General features: G+C 39.6%; 1 protein-coding gene across 1 annotated transcript; it reads right to left on the bottom strand.

Moving 5' to 3' along the window:
• Positions 1–971: 971 nt before the first annotated feature.
• Positions 972–18,858, bottom strand: FADS6 (fatty acid desaturase 6). Its single transcript, XM_026701946.2, has 6 exons — positions 18,180–18,858; positions 12,165–12,331; positions 8,717–8,897; positions 6,495–6,682; positions 4,704–4,883; positions 972–3,321 (listed from the first exon to the last, which is right to left on the bottom strand). Exons 1-6 carry the CDS (start codon positions 18,736–18,738, stop codon positions 3,172–3,174), a joined length of 1,425 nt encoding a protein of 474 aa, XP_026557731.1. The 5' UTR covers positions 18,739–18,858; the 3' UTR covers positions 972–3,171.
• Between the last annotated feature and the right edge of the window lie 5,740 nt (positions 18,859–24,598).

Raw genomic sequence — 24,598 nt, 5'->3', positions numbered from 1 at the left:
TAAGACTTAAAAAACAACCAAAGAAAGGAAAAATAATTCGAAAAATAAGTATAATACTGGAAAGCAACAGAAGAGGGGAATACAGAAGAGAGAAATAGAGGTAGAGAGACAAGCGGGTAAAAAGGGGAGAGAGAAGAAGAGAGGGAAGAAGGAAAGGAAAAGAAGTTACAAAGGAGCAAGATATAGAGAAACAGGACCTATTTAGAGATAATGGGTGAAAATCTAATTGAAAAAGGGATTCTGTAAAGGTACATAAGATTGTATTGTTATATTAGTAATAGAAATAACTTTAGAAAATTGGAAACAACGTATGATTAAAATGAGGGATAAAATAGTTAGTGTAATTTAGTGAAACGTTTGTGAATAAAATAAGTGAAATAAAATAAATGAGAAAATTGAATTAGGAAGGAAAGGGAACATTTTAATTAGTTAATGTTTTATAAAATATAAGTGAAGGGGGGGAATTAACTATGGAAAGCTTATAATTGTTCCCATAGAAGTATGATATTTAATTGAAAAGTAATGTTAAAGATGCTAAGACTTTAATGAATATTAATATTAATGATAGAATTGAATTGGAATGGAATGTTGTTTTAATTATATACATTTATAATTTTTTTTTAAGAATACAGTGTGTATTTTAAGAATGTACCAAGCAGAATCTGAATGGATTATGTATTATATTGAATGTTACAACTTTAGGGAAAAGATATAAAGGCGTCATACTCCAATCAGTAACTAAAGGAGAAATTTTGTTTAATGAGAAAAGATAATAGATAATTGAAACAGGACAGACAAAAAATATAAATACAATGATTTGATTTGAGATGAGATAATTAAAATAAAATTGAGAAAATTAAAAGATGGGAGAAGCTATGCAGAAAATGTAAAATAGTAATAAGATATGGAATAGAATATAAAAATGAGCATGAACCTGAATTTGTGTCTGTACGAAGAAATGTAACCCGGGATTATGCTACTTTCAAAAAAGATGTTTTATTTGTATTTTTTTCTCTTTGTGAAAACTCAAATAAAATTTACAAAAAAACAAACAAAAAATCAGCAGGTTCTGACCAGTTCTGGAGAACTGGTAGCAGAAATTTTGAGTAGTTCAGAGAACCGGCAAATACAACCTCTGACTGGAGATTTTACAGTATCCTTCCCCTGCCACACCCACCAAGCCACGCCCACAGAACCGGTAGTAAAAAAATTTGAATCCCACCACTGGTAGGCTAAGCTAAAAAATCAAAAAGAGCTTTCAACAAAAAATTACTGGAAAATCACTTCCGTTTTGTTGCCAAAAAAGCTATCCAAATGTCTGCCTGAAGCCACTACGAGATAAAACTTAACTAAAGGAAACTTACTTTTTTCTTGTATAGTATGAGCTGTTCAAAAGATACATATATTCACACACTAAGCGTCCATCACAGATACATATTTTCAGAATAGTGAAGAGATCTCTCTTTGTTCTCCATAGCTCAGCTTTAAGTTATTCTTGACACACAATTAGCCCTTTCATTCATAGTAATATTCCAGATTTTCCCAAGCTAGCTTTTAGAAATCAATTATGTAAAGACATAACTCAAACACATATTTGAAAAGAATGTTTTCCTGATAGACATATTTCAGCAGTCTTAGGAATATATCTCAAGTGACACTATTAACAAACTGGAGAAAGTAAACATTGATCATTGGGCACTTCTCCCGAAGGGGAAAAATGGGCCCTTAGGAGAAACAAGAACAAAATATGTAGGTTTCACTGCACATTATTCTTTAGGTAATTTTCATGATAATAATACAGTATCATAAATGTGTGGACATAAACATTTTTTCTTTGAGAACAGATAAGAACTGACTAGCTAAAGAACATGGTGGCCGTGCCAACTCATCAAATCAGAGTTTATTTCAAAATATTTTTTCAAGGATATCTACTTGCTGCTATTGCCTGCCTAGTCTGCTTGCTTTTACATTGTTCCTTTTATTAGACCACACTCCCTCCACACAAGTGGACTGGGTAATAATTTATTCTCTCTTTGCATAAGATATCACCACATTCGTCAGCAGGAACTTTTATGCAGCCCTTCTTTGCATCATTTGTGTTCATAAAAAGTCCACTGGTAATGACAATTCTATCCCTTTCAGCTTCTTGCAGGAGGAGAAATGTTAATAAAATCTCCTTCAGGTCAAGCTTAACTCTTGGCAACCGCAATAATGGATTTGTGTACGGGGAGTGGGGAGTTGGCAAAAGGACAGAAGTGGCTTTACTGTTGCCATCTTCCAGGGTGGTTTCTGATTTCCCAGTTTGGCCCGCAAACCTGATATTCTGTGGAGGTCTACTAAGCACAGACTTGGCCTGCCCTTCCTTAGCACTGTCCCAGAACAGTCAAAGTAAGCTGGGGATTGCTACCTGTGAGGGTGTGCTAAAAAATGAAATCCTATGAAGCATCGTATAAGTTATCAAGTAATTAGAGCTATGTGAATATCAGTCCAACAGTCAATGCCATTTTTTCATGTTTCTTTTAACCTCTAGGAAAAGCTTCCTCTAATAAGTTGCTTTCCCAGTGTTCTTTCCAGATGTTCTAGAATTTCAGAAATTCCCATGCTAATTGGCATTCTGGTATTTGGAGTCTGCATATCTACAAGGCACCAGTTGAGGAAGGCTGCTCTAAAAATGCATATATTGCGAAGATGGCTTGTATTTCCTGCAGGATTTCAGATCAGTTAGCAGCAGTGATCTGTGTTTTTTCTGTTGTACAGAAAGGAAAAGGAATTGCTACACAAAACTTGTCAAAGTTTGTACTGTAAAAATGTCTTTTAACTTGCAAGTTATTTTAATTTAAGAGGCAATATGGTAAATAGCCCTTAGATTTCCCTCCCTCAAGTTGCAGAATAGCTGAATGGAAATGATCCATTAAATATATCAGTGTGCAAAGATTATTACAGCAGAGAAGAAAATCAAATATAGTACAATTGAATTAATTGATTTTCCCCTATGACCCATTACTGGACAGCTGGATCCAGTATCTAAAGTTCATTTTTGCTTGACCAATAAGGAAGACATAAATAAGATACTTATTTTCCCTTGATAACTTAACTTAGATTTAAATGCATTGATCTTGGAAAAAGAAACCATGCTGCCTTAAGACCCTAGCTCTAGCCATAAAAGTACAATTACTGAATCCCCACAAGTTCAGAAATAGGAGGTGCGTGGACCATCAGTTCTTCATATTTGTCCAGGAATAGCTTCAAGCGGGACCAGTAAGAATCCTCATTGTACCGTAATTTCTTCTTTTTCAAATACTGAGAAACTAAAGGTTTTATCTGAAATATAATGGAAAAGTAAGGTTAGTATTACAGTAAACACAAATGTTTATTTTTTATTAGGATAGGCCCAGAGCCAAATATAAAGAACTTTGCTGGTCACTAAAAATGACAGAAATCTTTTCAGGCACAAACAACAAGATCTACACATGCAAAGTTCAAAGCTAACTACTTTATTATGTTCTACCTATAAAACAGGAATCTCCCGACTGGCAGCTTTATCTTGGGAACAAGTAGATTAGGTTCCAAGGAGTTTGTAGACTGGGTATTGGTCCTAGCTTTTTGACAGGTATATAGTGACTCCAGGCTAACTCCGCATTTGAACCCTCCTCCTTGCCAGATTGGATGTTTCCCAACATATATGCAACTGAAATAAGTATTAATTAAATAGTATAGACAAGAGTGCTTTAGCAGTCCTTGAGATTCCTGTCATTTTAGCTCCCTTGAAGAATTCTTGAAGAGAAACCAACAATTTTGTGATGTAAAGTACTGTAAAGTAATTACTGTAGCTGTATATATGATCCGTAGAAGGAAGAAGTAGAATTTCCAATGTAAAATATATTTCTTATTCAAAAATGAAACGTATTATTTAGAAAATATGATTTCAGGTCTATAGGTTGTGCAGTTTTTTGCCAGTAGTGCCCCTTTCAGTCTCAAAGCAGCCTGAACTATATAAAAACTAATTTCTGATCAAGAACATAACTTTTTATTGTTGTTAACGGATAGGATTTTGGCCTATATGAAACTCATCAGCTTTTAATCACATACCTTTTTCTATATAAGTAAACATTCAGCAGCAGGGGTGGGATTCTACCAGTTTGCACCTATTCGCTAGAATTGGTTGTTAATATTCTAAGCAGTTCGGAGAATCGGTTATTAGAAGAAATGACTGGCCTAATCCTGTAAGGAAGGCAGGAAGGAAACATTCTGGTGTTGCTTACAGAAACTGCCTCTCCGTTAACCCTTATTATATTCTTGGCAGGACTAGACTTCCTGTCTCAGGAACTTCTCTGGAGTTTTTTTTCCCCTTTTTTGCTGGTACTTTGCTTGTGTGGAGTGACCATTCAAAGTTACAATGGCACTGAAAAAAGTGACTTATGACCATTTTTCACACTTATGACTATTGCAGCATCCCCACAGTCATGAGAGGCCAGGCGAGGAAATGCGTGCCTTGATATTGAGTTGGCCACACCCAGCCAATAACATGACCACCACGCCATGTCCACCCAGTCACATGACCACCAAGCCATGACCCACCACCTAAGCCACGCCCACAGGACCGGTTGTTAAAAATTTTGAATCCCACCCCTGTTCAGCAGGTATTTATTTTGCCCCACCCGACTCTTCCAAATGCCCATTCCATCTGCCATTCAACCTCGCACCTTCAGGCACATGTTATCAGAAAAAGATGGGAAGAGGTGATGCTCCACGTGACAACTAATGAGCGAGTGTCCAAAAACCCAGTCCAACAGAGGATTTCGAGGCAAATTGAGAACTCCGCAGCTCATCATGTGGATTCGTTTTGGCTTCTTATCAGGTGAAAACATGGGTAGGCCAATATGCTATAAGATAAACCACAAATGTTAATTTATTAGGACATTAGGAGACCAAAAGTAGGAGTGGTGCCTAGAGGTGCAGCTCTCACCTCACAATCAGGGGGCTGTGAGTTTGATGCTAAGTAGAGGCAGATATTTCTCTCTCTGGGCAAACTGAGTCCATTCAGTTGCCCAGACTCCACCCCACAAGGGATTATGGGGTCGTTAAAAGATGATGATGATTAGGAGACCAAAACTCTTAGGATATCAATGCTGTCAGCCAAGAAGGATTTTTTTTTATCTGTGAAATAGCAATAGCAACAACACTTAGACTATAGTGCTTTATATAGCACATACTGAGAGATTTACAAATGCCAGCATATTGTCCCCAACAATCTGGGTCCTCATTTTACTGACCTCGGAAGGAAGGAAGGAAGGCTGAGTCAACCTTGAGCCAAATGCAGTATTGCTGAGCAATTCTTCCCACAGTCGGTCAGGATTGAACACCTGGCTATGGCCAGAGTTAATCTGCAATACTGCATTCTAACTGGTGCTCCATCAGCAGCTCATCTGAATGTTTTGTTCAATTTCTTTGTAGTGTTGTAGATTCCATTCTGTAGAATATTTGGAGAAAAACTCATACAAAAAGCGAATAGGTATGAACGAGAGATAGAAAACCTACAGCTCTCTATAATGTTACTGATCTCAGCCAGCAGAGCCAGTAGAGACAGATGCTGGGAATTCAGCAACATTTGGAGATCTAAGTTCCCCTAATGCAAATTAGACTCTGAGGAATACTCGATATTCACAATTTAATTAAAAACTATAATACAATCAAATATTTGGAAGCGAATCTCGCCAAGTTTATGTAGGACAATCTGAAACACTTCCATGTGTTTCCAGTATGTATTTTTTAATTAAAAAAAACCTTATAGAATGATGAAATGATTGTCTAATCTTATGTTACATAGCCTACAGCTAGAAATATCCTTATTTTTACATGACTAGGCCCAAGATCATAGCCTCAGTGCAATCTGAGGGCATCCACATAGCTAAAAATAGCATACACATTGAAAATAGTTGTTCTAATTATCTTTTCATAGTCTCTGAAGCCCCCTTTCTCAACCTTTTTGGTTTCCCAGTCAATTGTTCAATTTGATTTACTGCGATCGAAGACCGGTACTGAGAATTGACAAATAAAATTTAGTACAGAGTTAAAATGCATTTGTAGAATGACCTCACTAGCGTATAAAATATAAAACCCAGGATGTAGCGTATAACATAAACACTGTTTTATGTTAAGTATAATATGATATCTAAAATTGCACCAAAGTAAAAAAAAAAATCTATTAATAGCAAAGTAGCAATATTTAAAATTTTAAATAAATTATGGTTCCCGGGAATGGATTGAGGGATAATCGCCCATCAGAGTTTGATGGATCTTCTGTGCTGATGGGCAAAACCTAGTTAAATACACGGTAAAGAAGGGGTACTTCATCGATACGCAGCATCTGGAGATAGGGTAAGTCTGGGCAACCAGAATATACTCGAAAGGAAAACCTGTGTACTTTGACAATTCAGGATACTTATGCCAAGAGATGCTAATTTCTTCATACAAGATAGGGTTGATGGCCTTACCTGGAAGATATTGACATGGATGTATGCATGGGCGAGGAGAGCACGGGTGATTAACATACAGCCGAGTGCAGACCAGATAGACTGGAACCCTGAGACATTAATCAGCAGCCAATAATGGGCATAGAAACCAACGAACATACAACACAGAGTCCGAATGGCAGTTTTCAGTTCTACTTCTGTGAGTAAACCTACGGAAATGACAATAAGTTAAGCTACTGGGAAGCTACTGTTTCTCGTTACTGTTTTTCTAGTGGTGGTGGGGAGTACAAGAAATCGCTCTGAGACTGAGAAAGGGAAGGGAGTATTTATTGAGACGAATGATCGGGGATGGGAAAGGACATTACAGCTTTGTCAAAGAAATAGATACTTAGCCCATCATGCACACAGCCTTGGAAAAGGAAATTCGGAGACCTTACCTAGAGAAGTCACTACTGGCAGTAAGAAATGGCTAGGTGTCTCCGCTAATCTGTTCTCAATATCTTGTACAGGTAAGTCTTCGACTTACAACAGTTCACTTAGTGACCATCTGAAGTTACAACGGCACGGAAAAAAGTGACCATTTTTCATACTTATGACCATTGCAGGTCACATGATTTATATTCGGATGCTTTGACAACTGACTCACATTTATGGCCGTTGCAGTATCGTGCGGGGGGGGGGGGCTTCTGACAAGCAAAGTCAATGAGGAAGCAAGATTCACTTAACAACCATGTCACTAATTTTACAACTGCAGTGATTTGGTTAACAAGAAAGGTCATAAAACAGGGCAAAACTCAACCAATGTCTCACTTAACAGAAATTTTGGACCCGATTGTGGTCATAATTCAAAGACAACTTGCACTCTTGATTGTGCTCTGCCATTAAGGGGCTTGACAATTGGCTGCCATTGTGGGAAATCACACTGCTGTGAAATCTGGAAAGGTAGTGCAGGCCTGGTGTAAATTCACTATTTCTCCCCTAAGCAATTTATATCTTCTAAATTCCAACCACTATTTTTTTCCGGCAATCTTGCAACATTTAGGAGATACAGACAGCCTTCCACTTATTTTAGTGACTATGTGAAACTACCACAGCACTGAAAATAGTGACTTGCAACTGACACTCACACTTCAAACCATCACAGCATCCCTCATCAGCATGTGATTAAAATTTGAAAATGCATGGCATGTATTTACAATGTTTGCAACATCCAAGAGGTCATGTGATCGCCATTCGCAACTTTCCTGGCAGACAAGCAAAGACAATGAGGGAAAGCTGGATCTATTTAATGACCACGTGATTAGGTTAACTACAATGAACTACAGTTTAAGAACTGTGGCAAAACAAAAGAAAAAGTTCATAAAGGTGGTCAGGACACACTTAACAACTGCTTTAGTTAACAATGCAAATTCTGGTCTTAATTGTGGTCAATTAAGTTGAGGGCTACCTCTACTCCTTTAGATTTAGATCAGGGTTACAAAGTTTTAAATGTCCAAGAAAAGGTGCTTTGAAAGAAGGCGTTTACAATTGCCCTTTATGCTATTTTTTTTTTTTTTTGATGGATGGGACTCAGTGGTGGGATTCAAATATTTTTGCTACTGGTTCTGTGGGCGTGGCTTGGTGGGTGTGGCAGGGGAAGGATACTGTAAAATCTCTAGTCAGAGGTGGCATTTGCTGGTTTTCCGAACTACTCAAAATTTCCACTACCGGTTCTCCAGAACTGGTCAGAACCTGCTGAATGCCACCTCTTAGTGGGACTCCCAAGAGAGGAAAATAAAGGGGCTTCCCTTCTAAGACACACATAGTAGCTTGGGGGAAGGGGTAATTTATTTTTTCAGGGCAAAGGATCAGATTCTGCTTTCCCTAGTGCTCATTCTCTGATCAAATTTGAAATTCTCTTTAAAAAAAAATAAATCCAGGGACCTGATTGTAATCTTTCAAAATCTGCTCTCTTTTCTTTTTTTAGTATAGATTTTATTTAAACAGGAGCAAAGGGATTTGAGAAAGGCTCTTATCCAGTAACATATCATCTAATCCGTGTTGCAAGCTTCATCTCATGAAAGAAGGTTTAGGCTGATGGTTTATCTTTATTCATTCTACTTCTCTGATTCTTTCGAAGGCAGAATGCCACGTGCAGCGACAGGCAATATTAGCGAAGAGAGTTAATTGCATTCAACATTTAACACTGTAAAACAAATGAGGGTATGCTCATTAGTAGGAGGATTTGGAGGACAGTAACATACCAATGGCTACTAAAGGAGTGAGGACAGGCACAGCAACAGGTGCAATGAACATATAAACGTAACGGTTCAGGAAAGGAATCTTCCATGTACTGGAATCCCCAAGGCCAATGACGTTGGTGTAAGCATGGTGCATTTTGACATGGTTGTAAGACCCTCGTTCTGCTGTGAAAGCGGAGCAAACCTAGGACAGAAAGAAGGGGCAAATAAAGAACACTGCAATGACCCACATATGTATATGGTACGTCTATTGTACCCAGCAGGTGTGTTAGAATATAACTCCCATCACCCAAGAAGTGATGAACTCCTGCAGATAATACCCAACAGTCAGAGTTACATTCCAAGTTATGGAAGCTGGAAGGAACCAGATTGAAGAAGTCTATAGCAGATCATACAAATGAAGATCTTAATAAAGCTTCCCTCCTAAATTCCACTGCTGCTTGTTAGAGTGTGACAGATTTAAAGCAACATTGATAACAGCATAAATCTTCAAATCATTTAAACAGGTCATTTGATTTAAACAGGAATATGATGGGATAAATGCTTTCACTTTAGTCACCTTCAGGAGTCCATAATATACCAGTGGAGACATTTAGTCAGCCTATGTCATACAATTATACATAAAACATACATACATGACAGAAGTATTCAACTTGTTATTCTCTAGATACTCTGATACAGTTTCCACAGACTAATGCCACTGGCCATGCTAGTTGGGACTGAAGGGAAGTATAATTAGAAATATAATTTAGAAATCATGGGACGTAATTGTTCCATCTTTTTTCTGGTTTGGACAAATCTCATCTAGATTTTTGTATCCAGTTCTGGGCACCTGTGATGATCCGGGGCATGGCACAAAGGCAACACAGTCAGATAATCAGGAGGAGTCTCTTTATTAGGTCAGACTTTTCCCCCAATATCCTGGTTACCCTCTGGCTGGAGAAAAACTCCCCCAGGAACAGCCTTTAGCTGCAGAGAATCAAGTCCAAAATGTGGTCAACAAAAACTGTAACTATAACTACAATCAAGGCAAAATGAGGTGATCAGTTTGAGGAGCAAGAATTCCAGACATGAAGGCACAGCAATAACTCAACATGGTTGAGAAGATCTCAGGAACACAGTTAACTAAAGTCAACACAAGATAAACTTTCGTTTGCTCCCAGCAGCTGCTACACTCAGCATGCATTTCTCTTAAACTCTCATTCCCAGGTATGGCTACTGAAGAGAATCAGGGCCCTTTCCTCTCCCGTAAGCCACACAACCCACATTGCTCTCTTCTCTATTCCTTCCTGCATGATCTAGGATGAAGAAGGGGTGGGCCTGGGTCTTTATCTGAATTCTCTCTCGCTTGTCCTATCTCTTCCCTGCTCTGCCCAGCCAGACTTTGCCCTTCCCCAGTTTCCTCCACAGCCAATGGAGCCATAGAAACAGATTCAAGAAGCTCCCTAGGTTGCTCTTTTCTATTGCAGACTTCCATATGTTTGAGTATATATGCATTTAATGCATCCATATTAGTCCACAATAAAAGAAGTTTGGAAATATAAAATAAGCACTAAAGTATTTTTGGTTCTCTGAAGGTCATTCAGTTGTACTAATTGTGACCAGAAATATCTTCTGTTTATGATACAGAATCAAAAGCACTTCATATTATGTCAATCAATGAGCTTCCTAAAATGAATCAAGGGATCAAGTATAAATAATCTCTATTCACTCCCTTTCAGTACACTTATCTCAGGTTCTTTCTTTCTTTCTTTCTTTCTTTCTTTCTTTCTTTCTTTCTTTCTTTCTTTCTTTCTTTCTTTCTTTCTTTCTTTCTTTCTTTCTTTTTCTTTCTTTCTCAAGTCAGTGAATCTGTTGTTTATTTGTTTTTCCCCAAGAAGTGCCTTATTATTTGGGAGGGTTTACGACAATTCACCACTGCCATCTTGTCATGGACAACTCACCACGGCCAACTTGCCACAGCTAACTTGTCACAACCAACTCACCATGTCCAACATGCCACGCTACAGCCAACTCCCCTCAGCCAACTCGCCGTGGGACAAGAGTTACACTAATATGGAAAAAATAGTGCAATAGAATCCTTAAAGAAAGGATGCTGGGACAAAATGAAAGGTGACTGATAAAAATTATTATATATATTTAACTATTTTAACTAATTAAATTGAATTGTCCCACAGCAAGTTGTCCTGTGGTGAGTTGGCCATGGTGAGTTGTCTTGTGGCGAACTAGCTGTGGCCCATTGGCTACTGCAAGTTGTCCCATTCCATTCTTGGGGCATGTATGCTGGCTATTTCCCACTCCTTCTTTTCAAACAAGGAATAAAAATGTAATTATAATCTACATGCAAAAATTATTCTTGACTTCCTTGGAATGCTGCTGAGAAGGAAATAGATTATTGATTGTTGATTAGAGATACTGATTTAGTTCAAGCTGTTCCAACCATCCGCCCTTCAGTGGTATAGAAATCCCCCTAATCAGAACAATGCCAATTTTAGTTCCATTTTACTGTGATGTGCAATACAGCTTCCTATACTTAGTTGCCAATAACATTAAAAGCTATTAAATATTCCCAATTCTACTGACTTGCAAAAACACAACAGAACTAGCTTTTGCCGATTGTGGCACTAATGTTATTACTTTCTATGACCTAACAAGAGGAAGGAGGAAAGGATTTTCAAATATATTAATGCAATTATCCATCAAGATCCCATAAAGAGGGAACAAAAACTTTATTAGACCTAAGAAAAGACTTCTGATTACTGATGTAGCATCATTGACATATTTAATTAGTTAATTAATGTGGAAATAACTCCTTCTTTCCTAAGATATTATGTCCAAATAACTGTGTATTTATGGAGTATCAACATCAAATGCCAACTATTAATATTCTTCACAATATAAATAGCATGTTTTTTTAAAAGACCCAGATTGCAGATTTAATCTACTTAGCAACTGCTATCAAGTCTTTGATTTTAAGTAGCCATAATTAATTTAATTGCTGGTGTTATTACTTCATCATTGCATTCACACAAGGAATGAATTAATGTAGCATTAAGCCAGTTGTTCTCTCCCACAGTACCTAAGAAAAAAATAAATAAATCTGTAGCATTGTACTTTGAGTTGTATGACCCTGGTAATACCCCAAGCATTTCCAAATAATCTTGTAGTGAAACATTGATGCTATGTTGAAACCTGAAACTTGAAACCCAGGACGGGCATGTTTCAAAATGACCGTGTTCACTTTCTTATTAAATATGATCATAAATGATCATAAATTGTATAATTTTAGCAGTGTGTACAGCAAATGAAATAAATGCATATGCTGGTTTGGTTTAGCTAATGTGATTTATGCAGGTTGTGTCAATCTTTCATTTTGGATGAATATCACATACCCACAGAAGTCTTGTCCTTCTTTCTATCTCTCAGAAAACGGGATTAGCTAAAAACAAACCTCAATGAAGAATATGCTCCATAATTTCCCCCATGATTTGGACTCCGTCAGGGCATTGTGGCTAGCCAAGTGGCTTGCCTTCACAGTGAGGGTATGATAGGCCACACCCAGGACAGCAATGCCCACCAGGAACACAAAAGGATTGCTGGAACGTAGAAGCAGGAATCCTGGAAATGGAAAAGAAGCACTTAGAATCTCGTTCCAGATATAAGCAAAGACAACAGTGCAGTCCAGATGCATGTCATTTATCATCTTCCATGGCAGTCTTTACAAATATATGGTTTAGTTCATAGCTACAGAAGGGAAGCCCAACCTTTTCTTGGCACGTGAGAACATAACCAGTGTCCTGCTGAATGAGATTTCTGGCTATCTCGTTCAGCAGTCTGTTCTCAGAGTGGCCAACCAAGCAAGGAAGCCCATTGTTTCTTCAATAGAAGCCTTCAGAGACAGCCACACTGCCATCAAGGGTGATCTCCATGATTTTCATGAATTGGTCCAACCCCTTTTTGAAGCCAGCCAAACTGATAGCCAGCACCACATCTTGTTAGCAGTGAATTCCAAGGTTTGACTGTGTATTTGTGTACACCTAAGAGCCATGGTGGCACAGTTGTTAGAATGCAGTACTGCAAGCTAAGTCTGCCAACTGCCAGCAATTAGTTCAATCCTGATCGGCTCAGGGTTGACTCAGTCTCCTATCTTTCTGAGGTCTGTAAAACGAGGACCCAGATTGTTGAGGGCAATATGCTGACTCTGTAAACCGCTTAGAGAGGCCTGTAAAGCACTTTGGAGTGGTATATGTCTAAGTGCTATTGCTATTTTTCCCTTTTGTCTGCCCTGATTCTTCTGGGATTCAATTTCATTGGGTAGCCTGTGGTTTTAGTATTTTGGGAATGGGAAAATAGCTTTTCTTGTCCACATTATCCATACCATGCATAATTTTGTACACTTCAGTCATATCACCTCTCATTCATCTTCTTTCTAAACTAAAAAAGACCTAATATTGAAAACTTTATTTTTAGGGAAGCTGCTCCAGCCGCTTCATCATCTCACTTGCCTTCCTCTGAACCTTCCCTAACTCCACTTTATCTTTTTGAGGTTCATCAACAGGAATTTTCTAGATGTGGGCATTACAATATTGACAACTCATTTCTTATTATCCTTATGATGTTGTTGTCCTTTTTTATAGCAGATGTTGATTCTGTGCCAACATTTTCATTGAACTGTTTACCATTATGCCAAGATCTCTTTCTTTATCAATCACTGCTAATTCTGAACCCATGTGTTTGTAGGAATAGTTAGGATTTGGGGAGCCAATATACATCACTTTACCCTTGCTCACGCAGAATAACATCTGACATTTTGATGCCCATTGGTGCAGTGAGCCTTTTGGAACTGTTTACAATCCTTCATTGTTTTTATCACTCTGATCAATTTGGTGTCAAGCTGTGTTGACTAGTCATCTCAGATCCTTTACAAATAAGTTAAAAAGCACCAATCCTAGAACAGAGCCTTGAAGTCCCCTCCTAGTTACACCTCTTCATTGTGAAAAGTATCCATTTATTCTTATTCTTTGTTTTCTATTCTTTAGTCGTTGTCTATAGAAAGATAGTCATGAGATAGGAGATTACCTTTCTATTTATAGTTCATCAAAGCTTAATGCTTTAAGGATTGCCTAATTGTGTGCTTTATGCAGATTCCTGTGTTTGAAAGATCCAGCAGGGCATTTCAGGTGAAGTCACAGAACTCTTCTAGCAATTGTAGATTTGCCAGATATTGTAGCTCCAACCGATTTGAAACACAAATCATATTTGAAAGGCAGGGCAGAAGTTAAGAAGGCTGTAGTATGATAATCTCTAATTTAATACCCCTTTCCCAGTTGTAATTACCTCTGCTAAACAATCTCTAAAATATATAACTAAAGACCCAATTTTGCCCATTTTAGTGGGCAATATGATATATTTATTTTATCTGAACCATCATTTTAGAGAACATTCAGTATGACTATCTCTGTCTGTGCAAGACCATTCCTTGAGATAAGGTGGTGTTGTCACATTCTAGGATAAAAGCAGATAATATGACATGACAGTGATGATTTCATATTTCAGCTTCTTACAGATTTGCTATCACATCTGGTTCTAATCTAATTTTTGAAAGCATCATCCTGATACCTTAAATACAAAAATAGTGTATATCTTCAGGACATGACTTGCATCCAGTACGATTATCCTAATGTTATTGGAATAATCCATTAACAGTATAAGCAGGCACCTTGTTCTATTAATAGTCTCAATGGATATTTGTCCAGCCTAGGAATAATTGAAGGACCAGTGTTCATCTTGCAACTTGGCATAATGTTGCTGTATTTATAGTTGCAAAGCATTTTATTAAACAGCCACGCTTTTCCCTAGTTGTCAATCTTTATATCAAATGAATCATATAAAATACACTCAGAGAAAGGGACAGCTCCTTTTTATCTCAAAAGATAGGAGAATCTGGCATGTATATTGTATATCTGCCCTGCCCTTTCTAAAAGGAATTTATTGCATTATCCTACTTTGTCTTTGAAATAAACATGCCACATAAAATAAGGAAGGCCAAAAGATTGTGGTAACCCAAGGTCTCCAATGGAGACACATGAAAGGATAGCATGAATCAGAACTGGGAGCCTCTTACTAAGTCTGAATGATTTTCCACAGAAAATAAAGAAAAATAACGTGTTTCCAGAGGCTGTCCCAAAAGAATATTTCTAATTTCATTGATATAATTGTTTGGGGTTCTGTACTTCACCTTCCCTAGCCTCATATTTTCCATATGAATTGGGCCACGGTACAGAACATTCCTATCAGTGTGGTATTCAGTTATGTTGGCTATGGCCAAAAGATGCTACAAGCCAATATATCTTCCCATTACCAGATTGGAGAAGGCGGTCATATACTATATACAATATTCAGGAGGATTGTTATTGGGTAATGCACTGAGACAGCTTGCTCCCAACAAATGCATTTTAGGTATTGTTTTCATGACTACTTCAGAAAAAAAAAAGCATTTTAAATCTGCCCTTAGGAAGGTTCACTGAGGAAGCTATGCCTTCATGCTTTCCCTCCCTGCATTCCTGTTGCAGAACTTTCTGATATAAAGAGAAACATTTTAGAGTTTCACTAACTCTAGGACTGTACAGCAAAATACTCTGAAGTATTCAGTGACTGATCATCCCTGACATCATTTTAGATCAGCTGTACTACTCCCACAGCACAAAGATACTTAGGGCTTATCTGCCCTGCGTGTTCTGCCCACGTACAATTTCTCAATTGGAATGCATTGCACTGTCCTCCACCATGAAGCCTGCATCCATTCATTTCTTGCTCCTCTGTAAAAACAGTATTTTCATACTTCGGTTGGCAGAAGCAGAACCAAGCAGTCAGCAAATAATTCTAAGCAAAGTTCAGAGAAAGGCACCTACCCTGTTCCCATTGGCCATTCTCCCTTCCACACCCCAGCCTCTGGTTTTCAGATTCATTTACTTTTTGGTAGTGAGATAGCCAAGGTTCTCTGCTGAGCCAGATACCCATGTTTCCCACTTCTCTTCCTAACTGATGGGATGCAGAAAAGGAGGAGGACACTTTGAGAGGCCAGCTCTCTTGGCAGAAGTTCTGCAGGGTGCTCTCCCGCAATACCACTGCTTGCCACCTCAGTATAAAGGCAAAGGTTCCCCTCGCACATATGTGCTAATCGTTTCTGGCTCTAGGGGGCAGTGCTTATCTCAGTTACAAAGACGAAGAGCCAGCGCTGTCCAAAGACGTCTCCATGGTCATGTGGCCAGCATGACTAAATGCCGAAGGCAAGGAACGCTGTTACCTTCTCACCAAAGTGGTCCCTGTTTTCCTACTTGCATTTTTTACATGGTTTCGAACTGCTAGGTTGGCAGAAGCTGGGACAAGTTAACGGGAGCTCACTCACGATGTGGTGCTAGAGATTCAAACCGCCAAGCTGCTGATCTTCCTGATCGACAGTATAGCCAGCATTAAAGCAGTACTTCAGTCCTGTAGTGAAGCAGCAGAGTTTTGGACATAGGGCATGTGTCAACAAAGGACCAATGACATGTTTCAAGAACAGTTCTTGCAACTGGGGGATATTTAGTCCTGCCCCCCACAACTTTGATACATCCACACTGAAGTCATGAGGGCCATGATTGATGTGTCACTGGTCCACTTACACCACAGATTCATTTTAAGCTGATACGTGTCCAGTAATCCATCGTCAGAGTATTTGATAGCTGTATACAAAATGCTCCTTCCCCACAGGGCTAAGAAAGTTCTGTGTTGACTTCTTCACAGGTCTGCCTGTTCTAATAGTCCCTCTCATATGACTGCCAGATCTTTTAGCAGATCTTCAAGGAAACCATGGGTTGTTTCATTATGGAACCCCAGTGAAATGACCCACAATTTCTTCATAGAATTGTGGCAGTAACTCTTTCATAGAAAAAGTCAGAGGTAGCTTCAACAGGGAGCCCACAGAACACCTGTTAGAAGCCTTAGAGTGAAATTTTCCAAATTAAAGCAATCCCTGGAGCTCTTCTGTCAGCACCCCTGGGTAGCTTTACCATGGCACTTTCGTCCTACTTTCTTCCCTATAAAAGCAAACTAAAAACATTTGCTTTTTCCCTTTTCCCACCAGGAAGCAAGAGAAGAGTGAGAGAGAAATGGAGAAAAGTTCTTTGTTTCCAGTTCTCCAGTTCCAGGGAATGATCCCAACAGACCCATCTACAACCAGTTACCAGTGTTCCCCACTCCTCCCCACTTCTGGTGTGGATAATATACCTGGTCTGTTCCATTGTCAAGACAAAATAGGGTTTGGAAATGCAGTGAGAACTTGCTTAAATTGACATTACTTTCTGCTGTCTCACACTAGAACGCAGCACCTTAATGTTGTCCTGCAGAACAAGTAAGGTCATAGTTGAGGTGTTGAAACCAAGTTCAAAATCCACTCAGCCATGGAGCTTACTAGGCACTCTCTACCCAAGTAATCATTCTCAACCCAGTCTATTTCACAAGATTGTAGGATATAAGTACAAGTCAAGGTAATGCAGTTTTATACCACCATAGAAAGTTCATCCACTATGATTATCCTCGCTTAATATGTTTTACCACATATACCACATATTAATGGCAAACTCTTTAAGACTCTATTTTGTTCCATTGTCAATTACAACAACACTGGAACAGAGTTTATGCTCTTTTTTAATAAGTGTGCAGATACAGCCTTTTTTCTATTGTGCATCAGATAATAGTAAGTCATGTTGCTACATGAAAATTGTCAGCATGCAAAAAAAAGGGGGGGGAGTGGGGGATTACAGACTGCTGTAGTTGGGATCAGTTAAAATTTCCATTTCATCTCTAGCCCATCTCTTGGTAAGCAGTCAGAAATTCCAAAGAAACTTAAGTAGGACAAGATTTCACTGCTAGATGCTAATCAGTCACTAGAAATTACATACTGTACTTTCCTAGTTGAGCTGTGATGTTATTATTATTTTTTTCCCTACAAAAGCAACAAAGGGTGCTGTCAGATCTTAAGACTAACACTCCCCCTCCCCCCATGCATGAATCACAGTCCTTTTCACTCTTTAAGGTGCTGACACATGCTGTGTTAGTTTTCCTCAGTGGCTTCTCCTGTTACATCATCTAACCAGACACCAACCTGATTAGCAACTAGGTCTTTTGCCTACACTACACCATGGATGAAGTAGCAACACCCCTGTCTTAGGGACAGTTGCAAGACAGCCTTGCCTTAAACATGCCTCTGTGTGTGTGATGATAACCAGGAGCGTTTGACCCTCGCCTTCTCTAGCAAAAGGGACAGCCTCCCACTGCTTCGTAGTAGGACCCACCCTGTGGTAGGGCAGCTTAATAACAAGAGTGGATTTCCCGATGGACGGAACAGAAACCGAGGTGGAATGATGGGGCTCTCCCGCCCACCCAACGCGGGCAAACCGGCGTCCGGTGGGAGCCCCTTCCTTACCTAGCGGTAGGTTAAGGACATTCAGAGCGATAATGGTGTCATCTACGCCGTGCCTCTCCCACCAGCTGCTGCTCTTCACCACCTTGTGTACCATCTCGGAGAGCTCCCCCATCAGGGCATCTTCGGAGCCCCTCGGCTCTCCAGAGGGCTGCAGATCTTCCGCCGCTCTTCTTTTCAACATGACCACCTCTTGCCCCGAAGCAGAGAGCCTGACATCTTCCTCTGGGGCCGAGCCAGCTCGGGTGGGCCTGGAGCCTTGTTCTGCGGAGCCTTCCTCCTCCTCCTCTTCCTCCTGTCCAGCTGCTTTGCTGCAGCCGTTGAGCCGTTGTCGCCGGACGGCGTCGTTCGAGGAATCCCCTCGCCCTTGGCTCTCACCTTCCTCGGGCATTCTCTCCTCCGCCGGGCGGCTTGCAGGATGAGAGACGCCTTCTTCTAGCGGCGCGATGCCCGCGGCACCTGCTCCCTCCCCGGCCCGCTTGGCTTTCCCTCGCTCCACTTCGTCTCGCTTCTTCGGCAGCGCCTCCTCTTCCTCCGTCTCCTCCTTCCAGCGGAGCTCCATCTCGCCGCAGTCAGGAGGCCGCTGCCCGTCCGCAGAATGCGAGGACGCGCGAGGCTGTCCCGGGAAGGGCAGCGGCAGAGGAGAAAAGTGGGTGGCCTTTTTCTTTTGGCAGCGGCTCCTGCCACAGCGTGCAGTCAGACTCGCTCGCCGGGCTGCCAACTCCCAGTGCTTAGCCAGCAGACAGTCTATTAAGCCCGAAGGAGCTATCGCAGGTCCCAGGCTAGATGTTGGGAGCGAGCCCTGCTCCTCTCGTTGCCTCCCCTTTGCCTTCAATTGCCAGCCTAATGCTGCTTTCTTTATCTGGAACTGGGGCATATTCCCACCAGCCCTTCCTACAGCCCTTCCAGCCACTTCCACCAGGTACAAAGCAGTGAGTTGGAGCAAGAAGACGGAGGTCCAGGAGGTGGCTCTCAGCCTTAAAGGGCTACCAGGGCTCTAGAGCCGCAATTTACTGCTCCTTGCCCTTTGCCCTTTGCCCTGACTCTTCCTGGCCCTCTATTTTGAAGACATTCTGAATTACTTTTCTATACAGGTAGTCCTTAACTTACAATGGTTTCACTGAGTGACCGTTCAAAGTTATAAAGGCACTGAACAAAGTGATTTATGCCTGTTTTTCACACTTACAGCCGTTGCAGCATCCTCGTGGTCATGTGACCAAAATTTGGACCCTTGGCAACTGGTTCCTATTTGTGACAGTTGCCGTGTCCTGAGGTCATGTGATCAGCTTTTGCAAACCTCCAACAAGCCAAGCAAAGATTCACTTAACAGCCATGGCAAGAACGGTGGGAAAATGGGGCAAAACTCACTTAACAAATGTCTCGCTTAGGAAACAAAAATTTTGGACTCAGTTGTGGTCATAAGTTGAGGACTACTTGTTTCTCAGTTACTTCAGTGAAAGGAGACCTGTTTTTAAAGGGAGCAAATGAGGAAGAGAGCAAGGCCCCAAAATTTTGGGCTGGTTTTATAGTGCCAGACACTTTATTTCAAGAACCAAACAGTCACAAAATACCCAAGGGAAGGAGTGGGGGGAGAGGAAAGGGGCACATCCAATTTTTCTGAGCATGAGCTTAAAGAAAATTACCAGAAATTCATAAGAAGCTGACAATGAACTATTTGTCAGGCTTTTTTTCCAGTTCTCTTGGCAAGAGAGCAAAGCTTGTCCTCTTCCCAACTTAGCTAAATGCTAGAAAATCCTGTCCTTAGTTTCTGGGGCTTTTTAAAAGGGATTCCAAGGAAGATGGAGAGATGGACCAAAGAGCTGAAAATGCTCCTTGACTTCTGCAGCAGCTTGGAAAGAACAGAGCTCCTCACTAGTCTGTTTCCAGGGTCTATAACTATGATATCCACTCAAGTTTTGCTGACTAGTTTCTTTCTCAATGTCGCAAAATGGGGCAAAACTCACTTAAACACATGACTCACTTAGCAACATAAATTTTGGGTTCAATTGTTGTAATTCGTGGACAACCTGTTTACCAGAGGCTGTCAATTAGCATGTAACAATCAACAATAACACTGGGAAGCAAAAGAAACTTAAGAGCTTTTTAGGAATTCAGCTGATTATAGCCTGTTTTTTGATACACCAGGAAAATTGGCATTGCCTACGCTTGATTTGATACAGAATCAAAAGGCACATACACATTTAATTTAAAATGAGAGCTGGCTTGGCGTAACGGTTAAGGCACCAGGCTAGAAAGTAGGATGCTGTGAGATCCAGATTCTTCAGATCCTTTGGCTCAAAGCCAGATGGGTGACTTGGGCTAATCACTTTCTCTTAGCCCTAGAAGGAGGCAATGGCAAACCACTTCTGAAAAACCTTGCCAAGAAAATGGCAGGGGTTTATCCAGGCAGTCTCCATGAACAGACAAAAAAAAAAAAAGGGTTTTCAATCATATAAAAAATGTGAAAAAGAATTAAATAAAAATGTAGTGGTCTGTGTGGTATCTCACCACATTTAATATTTTTTGCCCTGTAATTAGAACACGTTTTCTTTTTTCTTTTAAACCGAACAACTGAGTCATAATTGAAATGAGATTCTTTCATGGCATCATACAATTAGGCAAAGGAGATGAGTGATATACAGGGATGCATTTTTAAAAAATGAAAGAAAAGAACCGTTTGTGCAGCTCCTACGCCTTCTAACAGCAACATTCACAAATGGTTCATATCACGCTGAAGGCCAATCCATCCATCACACACAGATCAAGGAAAGGGCACCTCTTGTCTGTTGATACAGCAGGAGTCCCAACGCCTTGCAGCTGCAGCCCACCACGGGCTGTGTCCTATTTAGTATTCGGCCGCATGCGTGGCTGGAGGGAGCACACGTGTGTGTGTGTGCAGCTCAACTTGCACGAGCAGTGGGCTGGCGGGCACTAGTGTGCATGCTCCCCGGCCTGCTGATCATGCAAGTTAGGCTGCACACATGCGCACCGGCCCACCAATCACACAAGGGCTGCATGCATGCCGGCCTACCATCCATGCAGCCCAGTTCTTCTCTGCCCCCCACCCCACCAATCCAGGCTATCAAGCAGTACTTTGCTTTTCAGGCAAATAACACAGGCACAAAGACATTTAGCAAGCTGAAATTATTTGCATCCTTCAGTTGAAATGATTTGCATCCATAGGGGGTGGAAAAAGAAGGGGAGAAAAGAGAAAAAGTGAGGCAAAAGCTGGTAGTGGAAACAGCTGAGATAGTGAAACACTGGCTGAGAGAAACACAAGTGATTATCAGCCCAGCAGATATTGTTTCCTGAGATATGCAGAATATTTATTTATATATCGTGTAAACATACAGATAATCCTTAGCTTACAACCAATGACTATTCAAAGTTACGACATGTTTTCATGCTTACGTCCGTTGCAGAGACCCATAATCCCATGATCAAAATTCAGATCACTGCTGGGATTCACTTTTTTTACTACCGGTTCTGTGGGCGTGGCTTGGTGGGTGTGGCAGGGGAAGGATACTGTAAAATCTCCAGTCAGAGGTGGGATTTGCCGGTTTTCCGAACTACTCAAAATTTCCGCTGCCAGTTCTCCAGAACTGGTCAGAACCTGCTGAATACCACCTCTGATTCGGATGCATGGCAACACTTTTGCATTTATGACCATTGCACTGTCTCAGGGCCATGAGATCACCATTTGCAACCATCCGGCTTCTGTCAAAGTCAATGGGGGAAGCAAGATTTACTTAAAAACCCCATGATTCACTTAACAACCAAGGAAAAAAAAGGAAAAAAAACCAGGGCAAAACTCACTGAACTACCTTGCTCAGCAGCAGAAATTTTGGTCTCAATTATGATCGCAGGTCAAGGACTTCCTCTACTCAAATTATTAACACTAAGAAAGAAGAAGGCAGAAGCAGGCCAAGGCATTCATTAAATTAGACTTCAGTTTTGGGAGTCAGCACAAGATTTACTATTATGCCTGTTCCATAATTCTCAAAGCCAACCTACCTCGTTTGGTTGCTATTGGGAAAGATGGGAAAGGGAGCAAAGACAGAATATAAACCTACCTAACTAAAATGAACAGGTCAATTCTCAGGAAAGAGCCCACAATTTCCAAGTGCTTTTCATTATCTGCTTATTTTGTACTGTTTAATTTATGTTTTAGTTCCCTCTTTATTTTTTTTTTTTTTTCAAATGGAAAGAAAGTTTATTTAAGAATCATACATTTAAAACATTTAAAAAAACAAACGAGCATATAAACATATATATATATACATATATACATTTTGCAGCGAAAGTTGAGCAATGGTTACACATTTTTTAACATTTTTTACCAATGACGTGATCTGCCTTGTTACAATACCTTCTTCGTTCTTTCAATGTTTTAGTTTCACAAAATACTTTATGATTAAATGCATGTCTTCAATAACTTATCCAGTTGTCAAATATTGCCTTTTCTTTAAGCATTCATACCAGGAATTCCATGTTTTATAGTAATCACTATCTTGGTTATTTTTTTAGTAGTTTAGTTAGGCTATCCATCTCTGCACACTCGTGAATTTTTTGGATGACCATCTCCTCTAAAGGGATGGTAGACAATTTCCAATTTTGCACATAGCTTATTCTAGCTACTGTTATAATGTGTAAAATTAAATATTGGTATTTTCTTTCCATTTTTGAATCTATCATACCCAGCAAGAAAGTTTCGGGTTCAAGTTTTACTTCTTGCTTAGTTTTATTTAAAATCCAATTTTTGATATTTTTCCAGAACTTTTGCACAAATGGACAAGTCCACCACATATGGAAATATGTTCCCTGGGTGCAGTTACATTTCCAGCAGTTTGGGGGGAGGTTTGGGAACATCTTAGCCAGTCTCGCGGGTGGCAAGTGCCAACGATACACCATTTTATAGAAGTTCTCTTTATACGAGGCTGACATAGTTAATTTGTTGTCTAATTCAATACTGTGGCCTTGTCTAATTCAATACTGTGGCCCACATTTATCATACACTCCTTGACTGTTTCTTCTTTTAGTTTATAATCCAATAGATATTTGTATATTTTAGTAATCATCTTCCTTTCCTCTCCTTGCCAAATTTTATCTAATTCTTGTAGGTCATGTTAAAACCGAATTGTTCTTTATCTTTTTTGAAATGCGATTATATCTGCGCATAGGACCACCATGATATCTCTTTTCCTAAAATGTGAATTTGATTCCTAGCCTTTAACTCTCCATTTTGATGTAATAAATCTTTATATCTTACAATATTATCAAAATCTAAAAGATTTGGATGTGTAACTGCCTCCATTGTAGATAACCACAGTGGGACCTTGCAGTAATGTACTTTTTTATTTTTTCCCAAATATTTAGTAGCACATTCCTTATATAATGCCTTTGAAAATGGTGTTTACTCTTTCAATCCCACATAAATGCGTGCCATCCAAGTTGGAGATCAAAACCTTCTAGTGTTAAAATCCTTTTGTTTATCAGATTGACCCAGTCTTTAAGCCAAGTTGCTATCGCAGCATGGTAATATATTTCGAAGTCTGGAAGACAAAAGCCTCCTTTCTTTCTATCAGCTTGTAATAATTTATATTTTATTCTGGTTTTTTTCCCTTGCCATATAAATTTGGATATATGTTTATTTAGTTCTTCAAAAAAGCTTTTTTCCAACTTGATTGGCAACATCTGAAATAGGAACAACAATTTTGGCAGAATGTTCATTTTTACTATTGCAATACGGCCTAATAGAGATATTTGTAGTTTTGCCCAATTATCTAAATCATTAAATATTTGGATAGTTAATTTATCATAATTATCTTTTTTAATTGATGAGCACCTAGCTGTCAGCCATATCCCCAAATATTTTACTTTATTTACCACCTGTATCCCTAATTTTTTCGTTAGTTCTTCCTTTTGTTCATTTGTACAGTTTTTTGTTATCACTTTTGTTTTTTCTTTATTAATTTTTAACCCTGCCACCTTTCCCTATTGTTCTATTTCTTTCATCAAAATAGGTGTCGTTTCCAGGGGATCTTCCACTATAAAGGCCACATCGTCAGTGAATGCTTAAGTTTGTACACTTCTTTTTTAACTTTTAATCCCCTGATCTCTTGGTTTTGTCGGATTTGTACCAATAGTGTCTCTTCTGCTAATATATAAGTAGGGGAGCCAAGGGACATCCTTGTCTTACACCTTTGTTTATCCTTATATTATCTTTATTTTCTCCATTTATTGATATTTTTTGCAGTTTGGGTATTATATATTGTTTTAATGGACCCTAAAAAAATTTCACCAAATTTCATGCCTGTCAATTGTTTAATTAGAAAATTCTAATTGAAATTGTCAAACGCCTTCTGAGCGTCTAAAAACATCAGCGCCATTGTTTTAGTTGAGTGTTTCTAAAACGTCCATAA

This window comes from Pseudonaja textilis, chromosome 2 (genome assembly GCF_049901715.1).
Source record: "Pseudonaja textilis isolate UNSWEBS1 chromosome 2, rPseTex1.2, whole genome shotgun sequence".
NCBI classification, from domain to species: domain Eukaryota; kingdom Metazoa; phylum Chordata; class Lepidosauria; order Squamata; family Elapidae; genus Pseudonaja; species Pseudonaja textilis.
The sequence above is the reverse complement of the archived record's forward strand: the minus strand, read 5'-3'. Positions and strand labels throughout refer to the sequence as shown.